This window comes from Anopheles nili, chromosome 3 (genome assembly GCF_943737925.1).
Source record: "Anopheles nili chromosome 3, idAnoNiliSN_F5_01, whole genome shotgun sequence".
In the NCBI taxonomy this organism is placed as follows: Eukaryota; Metazoa; Arthropoda; class Insecta; order Diptera; family Culicidae; genus Anopheles; species Anopheles nili.
Window position 1 is genome coordinate 45,911,107 of NC_071292.1, and position 15,467 is coordinate 45,926,573.

General features: G+C 46.5%; 1 protein-coding gene across 1 annotated transcript in view; it reads left to right on the top strand.

The window, feature by feature from the left end:
* Nucleotides 1-4,749: 4,749 nt before the first annotated feature.
* Nucleotides 4,750-15,467, top strand: part of LOC128726495 (SCY1-like protein 2) — a 70,019-nt gene continuing 59,301 nt past the window's right edge. The window contains exon 1 of the mRNA XM_053820308.1: nucleotides 4,750-4,926. Coding sequence (XP_053676283.1) covers nucleotides 4,750-4,926 — 177 coding nt within the window. The remainder of the gene's footprint in view (nucleotides 4,927-15,467) is intronic.

Sequence of the window (15,467 nt, forward strand, 5' to 3'; positions counted from 1 at the left end):
AGAGAGAGCGAGAGAAGCCATTTCCCTAGCCGAAAGGGGGCCGATATGGACATGGTTTGCGATTCCTTTTTATTCCCCAACCTCTGTGGGTGGTGAATATGGTGGAAAGCTTTTTTTTGGTTATCTGGGAATGAAAGAAACGGCAAAAGTTTCCATTTCCATTTGCGTTGAACACACAAAATGGCGCCGTACTGGCTGGGGGGTTAAAGTTTTTCTCTCGCAACCAATTTTTGGGTGTGGGAGAATTCGCAAAAGTGTCGTTAAAAATTGGGCCATGTTTTCCTCCCTCAATGTTTGCCACCTGCACATGCCGTACCAACCACTATCTGGTCACCGATTAGTCATTTCTAATTACCCCGGGGGGGTTGCATTATTAATTCAAACGCCACTCGCCACGGGCCGCATAATTATGGAGCATTCATCACCGGCGCTGTTACCGCTAACGAACAGTTGCAGTCTTCGGGGATTGTGTTATCTCCGTCTAACACACACACACACACACCCTTAATGTATGGTCCCCGACCGGCCCCCGGGCTTCCACGGGGCTTGGATCGGTCGGTTGGAAAAGCGGCACGACAGGCGCGGTCGTTTGTTGAATTTTTCATGACTCCACTCGCCGGCTGTTTTTCGTGAGTGTTTGTGTGAAGGAGGCTTGTTCGTTTTTTTTTATTCTGGATGCTATTATCTTTCTCGAACCGGCGGTTTTTGAACCGAGATCGTTCTCGATGTAATAAAATGCCAAAGAACAATAAAATCCACAAACCACAACAACGGCTTTGCAGGAAAATCATCTCTCCGCGGGAAAAACAGAAGCGATAGCACCACATTAAAGCGCTATCGGAAGTCTCGTTCTCGCGCTCCAGAACGGCTTAATTCGAAGCCATTCCCGATAACCTGTGCGCCTGTGGCCGGAAGCGAGGCCGGGCAGACTTTCATCGGAACACGAAATGATCGATCGGTTGATTTGTTTCGCCGAGTTTGCATATTTTATGCAGCCATCGAAGCTTCGGCTTTTTTCGGCTGGGTCCTTCAGCTGGGCGGGGGTTTATTTTTATTTTCCACTTCCCGGGGCTTTGCTCGCTCCGGCCCCTCCCGTGGTCCGGTTGTAGACAAATATTTTCCCTCAATCATCGAGCCACGGGGATGATTCTCGTCACATTGTCATTTTATCACGCAAGCGGTGTGTGTGTTTTTCTTATCAACCCCCCCAAACTGGCACAAGATGGTTTTCTTTGGTAAAGTGCGATAAAACCGGCACCGGCTGGGAAAAACCGTTTCCAATCCGTGCTTCGCTCTGGGGCCATCCATACGACAAAGCGATCACCGAAGAAAAAAACAGCCCGTATACCCATTGCCGTTGTTTTCCTGGGGTTTTCTCCGTGGGAAAACCACCCCCGGGTAGAAGATTGCAAAAGAAAAAAGAAAACAACGAAAGCGCCGCTCATCTCCATGGTAGAATAGATTCATAAAATTTTAATAAATGCCTTTAATCTGTTGTTTCTCATCGATGGCTCGGAAGGCACGCCGGTTGGTGAGTCCTTTTACAACCCACCGTGTCCTGGTCGTTCAACTTCGAGCGCCCGGAGCCCGTTTTCCACCGGAGACGGGAGTGAGCTTTTTTTTCTTTCCTCCCCCGTGCGAGACATTCGCTTCTAGCGGCGAGATTTTCCCAACGTTCGCCCGAGGAGAAATCAATTTCCACTCGATTCAAGTCCCGCCGGTGGTCGGGAAAGCGAAATCCGTTGCAGGAGAACAAAAAATAACACAAGAATCAGCTTCCTTCTTTCTCGTTATCCCTCCCGAGGGGCAAGAAGAAGAAAAACCTCCGTTCCGTTCGGTGGCCCGGACTCAGGTGGCCCGCTTTAATGGCCATTTTTCACCATTTGCTGCGCGTCATTATACCTGGCGCGTGGACGCTTTTCGTGCGCTTTGCTTGCGTCGTTTGGGGTTAGGAAAAACTTGTTGCCTGTGGAAGCCATTGGCCAGAAGAATGGCTTGCCACGCGTCGTTCCCTGTTCGGTCGGGGACACGGTTGACGCTAATGAAGAAGGATTTGTTTAATCAGTCTATTGATACCTGGTAGCTAATCCGGGACCCGTCCCCGGCGACTAATGGTACGGTGTTGGCATGTCGGCAATCCTGGCGCGTGGGGTAGATGGGTTTTAATAACGAAATATTAATATCGTTTATCAAACCTGAGCGCTGGCGTGGGGAGTGACATGGGAGCGCGATGGAGAAATGGCGTATTTGCAAGAAAAAAAAGGGGGCCAATTTCTATCGCCACTTTTCGTGGTTGCCATTCGCTTTTAGGCGTTCGTTTGGGAATTCATTCATTTATGCCATAATGAACGCGCATTATGATGATATGGCCGTGCGATCATCATCAAAGTTGAAACAAATATAAATGTGCATTAAAAACTAAAGAGCAACGTTAAGAGCGACGCTGGATTGAAATGTACACAACAGTTAAATGTTAATGGAATTAAAACACAGCACAACGGTCCGGGAAGCTGCTTATGAATATTTAAAAACAACAGATAATGGATTTGGGATTCAAAACGGGTGGTAGGTTGTGAAGTCGAACGCAAAACAATCATTGACCCGTCGGCTGTGACGGTTTTTAATACGCAAAAATGATGCGACAATGACACTTCGTAACGAGGTGAATAATTTTTCAAAACTTTACTTAAATATTGATGCTGCGGATGTTTCGCTATTCCCTTTTGCGATTTCCATTCCCGAGTACGAAGCCGTTCCGTTGGGACGTTTCTCTTTGAAGCTTTACCCAGCGGAGAATTGGAGGGTTTTTTTTCAACGAACTGGTTATTTGGAAGCCCTGTAAGGTGCTCAAATATTCAGCATGATTTGGTTTCGGATGAAAACGTGATTTTTCGAGGGACATTCAAGGAGAAGTTGTTGTATGTATGTTTAAAATCTGTACTGTACTGTATTATCAGGCTTAACGAGGTGTGCTAAGCTTTTATATTGAGTTTTTTATAACTTTGATTGTTTAACCCTTCTTTGCATGGTGATGAAAATATCCATCGTAATATTAAGTTAACAAAAAAGTTCTCTAAACCCTTGTACTGTAAATTTATTGTTGCTGGCAACTCTTTAAGCGACTATTGCGTACAGTAAAAAGCAGTTATCCAAAAATAACAAACGTTTCTGTGAATTACCAGGCCTAGAACTAGTCATTCCACTTTTTATTGGGACTGGAAGAAAGGAACAAGATTTAAAATCATGCAAAGAAGGGTTAACCGATCAACACATCCTGTAGTGCAATGTTAGATAAGGTTTTAAGACATGCAGCGGACGAAATTTGTCTTGTACAATAAATTCAGAGCTGATACAATTTGATAAAAAACTAGAACATTCTTAAATTAAGAGGTTTCACATTCTTTCCATGGGGCTTAGTGTGGCATTAAAGAGTTCTGTTTCACTGCATCAATAATGTAATTATATTAACTGTTGATCTTTTGACATGATAAAGGCTCAAGCTTGCTCTAAATAGTGGTGTCGTAAATGATAAATACATTCTAATGCACAAAAGAAACCTAAGCAAGCTGTTGCATGGGATTTTGTTTGTCTTTTACGTTACAAAAAGCACCTCCTTTTTTTCTAACCAACTCTGAAATCATAACTATAATCTGCACGCGGCATATACGGCCCTTTTCCATCCGTGATTCCCATCATTATGCCTCTGCCGAGCAAAACCTTTAAACATAACCGACCATTTTCAATCTGCTCCATCAATCCATGCCATTCGCTCGTTTGTGTGTTTGCACTGCAATCAAATTTCATTCGATAACGCTTCCATCGCATTGGTTTTCATCCTTTTGCTTCTCTCATTCTCTCTCTCATGCAGACTCCACTCAGCGATCGCCACTCATCAGCGAAGGACGCACACGTTCACCATTAATGCGAAACGCTTCCCGGTGTTGGCGTGAAATCCCGGCGCACAAAAAAAAGCTCCTCTTCCGGTCGTCCGAAAACCGTGCTATTTAAAGCCGAACGCCTTCACAGCCCCGCCAGGGACGCCGGCCTGAATTCTAATTCCGCAACGAAGGTCCGTAGGAACGCACAGCAAAGGACGAAAAGGACCACCTTTTTTTTTTCTTCGGTGCGCATTCGTTGCCAAACCGCCGGCATTATTGCACCTTCCCCGAAAGTCCGTTCGCGAGCCCGAATTCCGCCAGAGCGCCCGGGAAAAGGATAATGAGCCACGGCGGTGAAACCGGGATGGTTCAAACTCGACATTAATCATTCCCCGCCTCGTCTAGGTCGCTGCATCCGCACCGGCAAGGACACGCGACGGCAAACGGCTCAATCCAACCGGGATCGGGAAATGCAAAGTAAGACCGGCTCCGACGGGTTGGCCGGTTGATTGAGGTGGGAAAACTTTCACCGAAACCCAACCGCGGGCCGTGCGACGTACTCGCACGTTTGAGGCTGCAAATTAAAACAAAACACCCACACCGGAGGGTCCACGTCTTCGAGTCTTCGAGTCCTGCCTTTCTCGCCGGGTTTCATTCAACCCCCCTTTTTCGCTCGTGTGGGCGAGCCAACGAGTGCGGCTTCCATCGATAGTGCCGTCCTTTCGGAAAAGGGATCCAGGACACGCCTCGGCCGGGAAACTGTTCGCGGGACGGGGTTTCGGAAAAGAAAAAAAAACGCAGGACGGTTCGACGGTTGTCGCCAGCGGTGCCCCAGCAAGCAGTCAACATTCCGCTATTTCAATTAAATGTTATGCCGGCAGCGACCATGTTTTCCAAGTTCAAAAGTGCGACGACCAGCGCGCCACCCCAGAACCCGTACGACAACAATCCGATCACGCAGTACTTTGAAATTGGAAAACAGGTCGCGTGCGCCGGCCCGGAACTGATCTGGAAGATCCACGAGGGCTACCGGAAAACGGATGGCAAGGTAGGTGTTTGAACTCTCTGAGCCATGGTTACCCGCAGGACGATCACTCGACGAGGATGCTGGATGCACCCATTTTTGGGGTTGCCATTGATAAGATTCACATCATGTAATCAAAAAAACAACAAACTCAGCGTCATCAAAAGGCATTAAGAATCAGGGTTTTCCCTCCTCAAGAGTCTAGTCAACCAATAAGCCTCATTTCTCAGAAATTTATTAATATTTTCATGGTGAAAAACGAACATTGACGTCATTGCGGATTCATTATTTTCTGCAGGCAGTGCTTAATGAGGACTTGCAAAAGAGCTGGCCTTTTGAAACGGTCTTTCACCGGGGCTTTTGAAGCTAAAGATGTTAGATCATGGTGTTTTTGTCTGACTTTTGTTCACTAAAGCTGCTTTTTAGAACTGCCTTGTTGGGATGCAAACTATGAGATCAATGGTTGGGATCATGGACTTTAACTAACACTGTTTTAAAACCAACCCACGAAGCTCGATTAAACATTAAGCGCCCTTAAAGTCACCTTACACCTTAGTTTTCACCCCTTAAAACCCAACCTGACACGAGCTGGAGTTATAACTGCGGTGCTTTATGGCATAACCCGACATAACCTCGCAGGCATTTCAGTGTCTACTTAATTAGCGCTCAAATTCATCCGAAACAGCCTGCGGGATCTCGGCCTGAAAGAACTATTTGTTAGTTTTCGGTCTGGAAAAGGGCATCGCCACAAACACACGCGTGGGTAATGAAGCAATAAATAATAACTAACCGAGCCAGACTCTCGAGAGCACCACCGAAGCTGCCAGAACCGTCGGGTTTCGCTCCGAGCTGGCTTAGCTTTTTTGTGTCCGCACCGCAGGAAAATTCAATTTCGGATGTCACAACAAACCCCACCCCCCGGGGCCGGGTGAGCCCTGCGTGACAGATTTATTACCCGCTGTATCCCGTGTGCGACTCGCAGGGACAAAGCTCCATTGTCGTATGGTTTTTTTTTCACCACTTTGGAACGCCCCAAAAGGTGTGCGAATCGGTTGACAACTTGGCGCAAAAGGAGTCTGATGTTGCCCATTTTGATGCTGTTCGTCCCGGTTACACTGTCGCCCGGAAACAAACGCACGCACACACACTCACGCAATCACAAATCCCGGGGTTCGTGGCGATTGTTCTCGTGTGATCGTTCGGTTGGTCAGGGGAAACAAAAAACCCCCGGCTACAGGAAGTTGGCAGAAGCAAACTGGTTAACTAAATAAGCGTCAGCACTCGCGCGCCCTCTGGTGGCTTTTTCTGGAGAGATTATGTTTTCCCAACTCCCACTCTGTTGCCGCTGTTTGTTTGCCACTGTGTGACTGGAGCAACAAAAAAAAAAAACATAGAACGGCCGCTATTTTCGTTGGCTTTCCATGTCCTGATCTCTTTTTTTTTCTTCAAAAAAGGGCCACATGTTGCGCCAAATGCAACCCAACGTTGTAACACTTCGAACATGGTAACAGCTTTTGCGCGCGCGGCGTTACATGGCACGCAAACCTGTTGGGGCTCGGAGGGAGCGTGATTTATGCTCTCCTTTTTTCGTGGGGGGGGATGAGAGGGGGTGTGGGAGGGAGAGAGAGAGAGAAAGAGAGAGAAAAACACTCACACAACAACACCAGAACCGCAAGAACGAACCTAACGTCGTGGACGCGTGGTTGGAGAAAAGCCAAACGTGCAAGATTAACAATTTACCATTCATCACTGCCGTACCTTACCACCGGGACGTCCTGAGGCACATCTCTCTGTGTGTGCGTGTGTGTGTGTACGCGTGTACTCCAGCAAGACGAGTCGTTTTGGCCGTGAGCTGAGACAGGACTAACATTTCCCGGGAAAGAAACAAAAACCTAACTGCGTACCCTCGTCGCCGGAAAGCAAGACAAACATCTCCAGCCGGCCTCAAAACGCGAGTTCATGTTTGCATGCTTGCGTGTGTGTGTGTGTGTGTGTGTTTGTGGGGGGCATCACTTGGGGGATGTTTGGGCCAACAGACGGCAGCATCCGGCAGCTCGCTCGTTTGCTTGCTACCGAAGGCAGCCTCATAATTGTGCTGCGTGCGCGTGCCTGATCGCGTTTCTCTGTTAGCTAATTAAATTGCCATCTCCTGGCCGGTGGACTGTGCCCCTGTGCCCTTGATCCTTGGCGGGCATGGTGACGTCACACCCACCCAAGTGGGAGTGGGGGGTTCTTCCGAGTGATCGGATCGATAAGTGCCCGTGAAGGGCAATTCAATAAATCGCGGCCTGAAAAGCTAAAAAAAAAAGAGAACGGGAACCGGAAATCCTGCCCCTTTCGCTGGAAAAGCCACCCTTTTTGGGTGGCGTAATCCGAAAGCTCGCAAGTTTGCAAGTGAACGCTGTGTGTGTGTGCTGCGCAAAGCGAGGTGAGTTGGGGTTGTGTGCTTTTTTTTCGATTATTTTTTCCCGCGTGTGAGGCGAGTGCTCGTGTGCTTTCATCCTTGCACGAAAACGCGCTCTCGAGCTGCAAATGAAATGGAAATATCCCGCGGGCATCCCATGAGCAGGAGCTGGAATTGAGTGAAGTGGGGATGATGAAAAAAAAACCACCACCGCTGAAAAACCGGCCCTTGAGCTGCAAAACGTCGCGTTCCAGCATGTTTTATTAGCAATCAATAGTGTGGCGGGAAATTGAAAAACTTTGGCGGATCCAATTTGGATTCGCAAGCGAATCGTCGCGAGCGCTCCTTCCTTTTGTGCGAGGAAAACGATGTGTGGAGACAAAAGCAAACGTGGTACTATTTTAGGGGGTTGCACTGGTGCGTTTCTTGAGAGAAATTGCTGCTTTGGCTTCCTTCTTGAAGTCGAATTCCTTACCCGAAATGCGGCGAAATTTTCGACCGATGGGACGGGATTCGAGGTGATATTTCTTCTCGAAGCAATAGGCAATCGATGGTGGCAGCACAAATTGAAACAATCAATTTCAGCTTCATATGTTTGCGGAGGTTCGCAACGTGGTATCATAAAATGCATTTCGTACGATGCCTGTGGAAACATTTGCCCAAATATCAAAAGTACTGCTCGTTTTCAATACAGCAGTTGAAGCGCTTACAAAAACGATTGTATTTCATGTGATTTAAAACCTTATCGCGTAGTTTTGAAAGCAACTTATTTTGCTATTTTAATTTTAATTTATTTCAATTTATTAATTGAAATAAATTATGCTTCTTGTTCTGCAGAATAGGCTTTAACACCGATTACTAAGCTTTTGATGATTTATTGGCGCATTTCTCTCTTTTTCGTGTGATTTAAATTGTATTCGATTTGATAATTTCCATTTATGTAGTAATTAAGTTTACATATACATTATAGTACATTTTTTATAAAAAATTGTTAATAAGTATTAACAATTAGATTTTTTTATAATCCTTTTTTATTGTCATGGACTTTAAAGCAAGCTGTTATAAGAAAAACAACAGAAAATAAGTATTATAGGGATTTTTTATAATTTATGTATTCATTTTGAGGTTTTTTAATTTCCACATAAATGAATTTTACGAAAGAAAGTAATTCTTTCTTTTTGACAGACTATAAAATAAGCGAAACAAAGCTCCCTCGACTGAGAGGTGTAAAATATCTTCCAAAACGGCTGACAATCGAACCAATTTTCAACCAACCCGTGGATTCTCCAATCAGTGCTCTCGATTGCCACCCCCACCCAAAACTAATGCTACACTGCATCTACTCATGTACCCACGCTTGAGCTCCTAATTACCAGGTTCTATATTACCTTTCCGTTCTCCCCAAAAACTCAATCAAATGCGAACGGAATGCCGTTAGGAACCGAATTGCAATTTGCCATCTCCCCGGCAAAAGGACAATTTTCACCTGCATTGATGAGGGAAAATTATGTTAATGCACCAATTACCATAACTGAAATGAAGATCAAATTAGCCAGCCCTCCCCCGAGCGGTGCATTATGCATTGGCTAAAGTTGAAATATCCTTCCTTCCTTCCCAAGTGCCTCCTGCTGCCGGCAGAGACTATGGCCAAGAAATGGCCATCCTGCGTTCCTCTCACTCTGTGAAGTTTGCAAAAACGCATTAGTGGCATCGGACAGTTGCAGTAGCCGTACCTGGTTGGCGTTCGCGCACCCGTTCCGTTGGACAGTAACTTTCTCCCGAATTTCTGATGCAAAATAACCGGTCGTCTCGCATCCGTCGGTGTCGTCTGTTTTCTTTCGCGCGTTGGCTGCGAATCGCTTAAAAACAGCGAGCACACCGGCACCGGGAAAATGGGTAAACGGTGATGGCTCCACCGCTCGGTAAAGTCAATTAAAACTTATGGCACCGGTCGGTGAAATTTCCCGTACCGACGCACCGTTCTCTTGGTGGCGTAAAACCCGCGGCACAATGGCAACAATCGCACGCGGGGTGGCGACGTTCCCTGGGTGGAAAATGGGAAAACTTTTAACTAAACAATTACTAACCGAACCCGGTGAAATCAAAGTGTATTAGTTCCGCTCATCGGCCGGTGTAGACGGGGGCTTTTGCGGGCTCCAAACTGCTGCTGCTGATGGCAGGAAAAGCTGTCATGTTGGAGCAAAGCTGGGCTCGTGTAAAAAAAAACCAGCATGCAGAAGTACTTAGCCGTCGTCGTCTGCAGCCAATTTTTGGGGGGTTTTCAGGTTTCCCCCCTTTTTTCTTGGTTCGATTAATTCAACAACAGAACCAGTTACCGAAATAGATCTGTCTAACAGTGACGTGATATTGAAATCGTGGTCGGTTCTTTTGTTTTTTTTGGCGGGAGAGAAACGTGATATCTCAACCCACGGCGCATTTTGAGGCGAGCTTTGTTCCTGGTATTTATTACAGCAAAAATTTCAACACGCCCTCACCCTCCACGAACCGTAAGGCGTCAATTTTCCTCATTTCGCTGGGTGCTGCCCGAACGATCTTTGATTTTTCCAAACCGGTGGGCTTTCCCCCGGGTCGATATCGCACAAACATTGGCGTAGTTGTTTCCGAATTTTCTCGAGCAACAATGCCACGGCACCATTCGGTTGATTAATTCACTTCAAAAGCAGTGGGCTCCTTAGACCGAAGCTGGTTGCTAGGAAACGTTGCCCAGAAACGCCTCGACCCAATCAATTAGCTCCGACGGTGGAAAATTACTCCGCGATGGTATCGATTTCGGGCGGGTTCGGGCTCACGTAAATTAATTGTGCGGACTCCAATTTGCATCACCGTTCACCGGTTTTGGGGCGAGTGGGAGCGCGAGCACACGGAGATAAATATCCAATTAATCAAGGCTTTTCCGATGCGGGGATATCGATTACATTCGGTGGGTTGCTGAAGCCGCCGAGTGCGCCCTCTACCGGCACTCGGCTGAACTCGTGAGTGTGCGGTTTTTGAACGCGATCCTTACACACAAATCCCTGTCCTCGGTTTGTGATTGAGCGCGAGAAGCAGCACGAGGACGAGAAGCTTGCGTGGATGAAAGAACCTCAGCCGGATAAATCGCCATCGTCCGCTTCCGTTGCGAAACCAACTCGATCCTTCTGCAAAGCCATTCAATCTTCGTATCACTCGCTCCACTCTCGCGTGAGCGCGGAAAATGAAATACAAACAGCAAATACCTCATTTCGGTGTTTATTTTTCCACCGACCGCGTGGCCGGCTTCATTTAAAATGGTGTAATTGATCTGGGGCTGGTATTTTTTTTGTTTGTTTGGTTTCGCCGGAGACACAGAAGCCAGCGCTTGCATCGTCCTGTACCTTTCCCTCACGGATCGGTCCTTCTTTAATGTTATTTTCGGGAGCATAAACTTTAGCGCGAAAAGCAAAAAGAAGAAGAAAAAAACTAAATAAATAATCCGGACAAAACCCCCATCGCCGTTCGGGCAGAAGATGAAAAGAGTGCCCTTGGCTGAAGGCTGACTCGGTGCACTCGAGCTTTCGTGCGCTGTATTAGGGCTTTTTTTTCGCTCTTCTTGCTCTTCTTGCTTCCACCCTAGGTCACGCTCGAACTGAAGTAGGAATCCTGGGGTTTAACGCTTTCCACACCATCGCTTGGGCATCGTGCTGATGTGAGTGGTGCTCGGGAAAGCGAAGTGAACACTCGCGTGGAAGTGATGCGAACTAGCGCACCCACCAACCATGTAGATGGACTGTTTCTAGTGGGGGCGAAAGAGAGAGGGAGAAGAGAGAGAGGAAAAAAAATGGTCAGAAATATCCCAAAAAGGTTATGTCAATTTACCCTTCGAAATGGAAAAGACGCCGGCACGATTGCTGATCCCGAGAGCACCGCGGGGATGATGAAGATGACGATGGTAATAACGATGCTGCCGACGACGACGACAGCGATGATGATGATGATGATGATGCTGATGAGAGGGTTGAAAGGGTAACTACTACTACCATCCTCGGCACTACATGCTGTCAACCTGGTGGCACGTCAAGGGAACGACTCGGGTCCGGGTCTGACGGATTGACTCGGCGTGTGTTTTTTGTGCGATGGGGAAAAAAAAAGCGCTTGAAATCCATTTACCTCATTTAAAAGGGCTTCGGGGGTTGCCGGTTTTTCTTTTAACCGGACAGTAAGCGCGACCTGGACCCGTGTGAGTGAACTTCGCTCCGTTGGAAACCGCCGGACCGAGAGGAAAACCAGTAATCGAGTCAAATTTCTAGCCAAAAACCCTTCATCGTTGACGGATTTATGTTGCTCCAGCAGTGGGCGGAAGAAGTGTATGCTGTACAGCGTGCGGTGTGCGGAATTAAATTGCAAATAAGTTTTTAATTAAAAAACCATACGCTGTTTAATGGTTGCTTGTATGGGGAATTTTTGCACTAAAAATTAATATTTTAATTTGTACAAATGGGAATAGATGTTATGTGCAAAAGATGGCAGCTCTGCAATAAAATGTTAATTAATGCGAGTAGCAGATAACCGCACAAAAATGAAATTGTTTAACAGCTCCTTTGGGCTTTAGAAAAAAAGAGTTGCACGTAACGACAATGGAGCTAAATTAATGTGATTCCCCATTTCTAACGCCTCAAACAGGTGGTCGATGACGCAGCTCTTTATCCAATTTTTAAATAAAATATAAACCTACTACTGTACCCCAAGAACCGTCTAGGGATCTTGATTATGTGCATGCGTGGATTGTACTTGATAAAATTTAGTCTGCTTCATAAATCATGGTCTGAAAGTAAAATCCATTACTGTAATGAAATGTGGCCACAGCGCTAAAAAGTTTGTTTTCGTGTCGAACGTAAAAGTTTTCCCATCGAACACGTGTATTGCGTTGAAGTTGAGCATTAAACACAAAAATGGAATCCACTCATGACACGTAAGAGAGTAATGTTTGTACGCGCGTGGTGTGCGCCCTAAACCTGTTGGTTGTACATCCTTTTTGGCTGTGAAAGTCCTTCAAACACACATTTGCTTGTGGCTTTTTTTTTACGTTCGGCGTGAATCAGATCATGCCTACACGCGCCGTTTTAGTCCTACACTCCATCCAGTAGGCCATGAAGCTTGCACATACTCGCACAAGAAGAAGAAGAGATACAAACGAAGAGAAAAAACAAAACATCGCCTTAATTAATGAGTCGTCTTAACGGATCTCTTCACTTTATTTGCCGTCGCAAACAAATGGAATCACGCTGCGACTTACGATGAACGATGCTTAAGTGTGTGTGTGTGAGCTGTACGGGAAAACCCCCTCGTGGGAAACCGAAAGAAAGCCAGCGGTTTTTCCCCCATTCACGTTTGGTTGGAGTAGTTTTTGTGTGAGTGGTGTGTGTGTGTTTTTTTTGCCCCCACCTTGAGCAACAATCCACTTCATGCAAGTGCCATTATTCACGAGAACAAGTGTTCGCTCATAATGGGAAATGTTGGCCGTTTTTTTTTACCGCATCCGTACGTGTAAGCACGAAGGAGCCAGAGAAGGTGACACGAAAGCAAAAAAAAAGGAAACACCGCTGACATTCCGCACTTGTCAATTTATGCGCTTGTTATTCGATTCCGCTGGCGCTGCCGCTGTTCGTGCCCTCCCGTCGTTCTATTTGAAACGCGTGAATAATCCCACCATCCTGCGCAACTGGGGAGCCTTCCTTTTGGTAGGAACGATGGCTGACCTCGATGCAGGAAATGCGCGGGGGCGCATTATGAATCCCGCCGGGAGATTTAACCCAACTGTTGTACCAAAGCTAAGCAGCTTTTCCCAGTGCCAATGTCGCTTTCTGGTGCTCGGGCACGAACCGGAAACAAGACCGGCATTTTCCCCTGCCCCTGGTGGTGGAGGAATATTGACTCAACATTGTGCTGCAATTTCACAACAATAAAACCATGTCGCTGCCGCTTGTCCAGACACGTGCCGGGTGGGGTTTTGTCATTTCAGGATCGAGGGGGAGAGTTTTTCGTTGCTGTTGTTGCTGTTGTTATTTACCCCCTGTTTTCCCATTGCGTTGCGCGAAGACTGATGCCCGAGGCTGTTCGAGGATGTACCCGGCTAGCGGGTTTTGGGTCCTTGGAGTGGGCACGAAGCCGGAAGAAGGCCACAGTGCGGTGTTTGTTGCAGCAAAAGGTTTGGAAGGTTGAAGGGAACAACGAAAATCCCGAACTCGGGGAGCGTGGGATGCTTGCAGGGCTTAATCGGCCGTCGGGAAAACATAAATCGATGAATTGAACAAGCTACCTAATTCGGACACGTGTTTTTGTTTAACAAGTTCCGAGATGTGAAGGTCGTGTACCAAAAAGCCCCTTTTTATGACGAAGTATTTGTTACAATATAATTTTTGTGTTTAAAGGAAATGCTTCTTGATTTCATCGAATGCTAATAGTTAATACGTTCCATGGCATTTTCCATGGCACCATGGGTGCATGTTACGTATTCATGTGCATCGAGCGATATTTGAAAACACCGGCGAATTCTGTTCTATTTTTAGCACAACGACAAATGTCACCTCCGTTAGAGCTCAATAAACATCCCTGAGAGCTCCGGGAAATGTCCATAAGTGCAATGAAATGTAAGCGCATTAAACATAGACCGATCCAGCGGGATTTCGAGCAATTTCGCGGTACGATATTATCCGCGCTCGGGAGATGAAAAACCCTCCCCCATCGAAACTTGCACGAGCCGGTCTTTGGTCGGTCTCTTATCGGGGTGTTCTTATCCATTAAGCTGCATCTAACTGACCGTTTGAGTTTCGCCATTTGGTGGATTTTTTTATGTACTCTTTCTCCTCTTTCTCTCTCTCTCGCTTCCAACAAACGTCCTCGCCACCCGCATGCTAATAAATGCCAACCACTTGTTGGCACAAATCCTCCCACCGACGGGGAAAGCAATAAAACGGAACGCGAGCCATAAGTAGCGACCGCCGATGTACCCTCCCGATGCGCCAAGAAGCCACCGGATGCGGGGTAGAGATAAAAGCAATAAAAGTCAACCACCACCAACAGCCGAAAGCTGCACCCGAGAGGCCATCCCGCGGGGGCCAGGACGAGAAAAGCCCGAAAAACAAAAACCCGAACACGAAATGATGTCGGAACGCGCCACGCCGGCAGGTGGGATTTGGACGCGCCGGGAAATGGATATTTTCTGTTGGTTTTCCCTGTCACCCGGCGCACCCATCGCTGTCACCTTTTCCCGCAAAACGAGCGAAACTTCGTCTCGGCCACTACACAACATTATTGCGCTTCGGTGGCGGCCATATTTATGGCCGTCATCATTCGGCGGCTAAACTTTTGCGCCCAAGACTTTTCACCGCCCGGAAAAGCGGAGGAAAGCAGAAGACGGAAGCAATGGGAAGTATTATCGAAATTGTAACGGCGGGCGAGTGGAAGCGGCGTTTGGGTGCGTGGGTGGTGCAGGAAAAACGGCGGAAATGAATTTGAATCGGGTCGTGTTGGGGCTCTTCCAATTTGACAACGAACTGTCGAGGCGGCTGCGAGAAGCCCGAACTGAGGCAGGAATTAAATTTATTGCACACCCGGAGATTCCATCTGGGACTGTCGGAAAATTAACATTCCGGATAGTAATTGGTGGAAAAATCAATCACATTAACCGAATCGGATGCTTGGACAAGCGGAAAGCATCCGGCGGTGGTTTGAGAAAATCAGCCAAAAAGATCAGATTTTAGGTAGGATGAATGGTCTGGTAAATAAATATGTTTTACAAATTATGAAGTGAAACAATTCCACTTTCATGCTCCGTTGTTTCACATTTCTACTGTTTTGGGAAAATAAATAACGTCGTATATGAAGAACTGTTAAATGACACATGACAGCATTTCTGTCAAATTTGTTTTTCCGCTGTATCCTTGGATGCTGTATTGTAACAAAATTATATTATTATTATTATTATTTTTAGTATATATTTGTTTAAGGACAGTCAGGCTATATTGAAAGCTATGATAAAATTAAAAATCATACATATAACTACCAGCAATTGATAATAAGATGGTACTGGGAAGGGAAAAAAGTTTATCCAAACCAATCGCCTCCACCGTGGGTGATATTTTCCACACTCAAATAAGGTGTATACAATTTGGTAAGGGTTAAA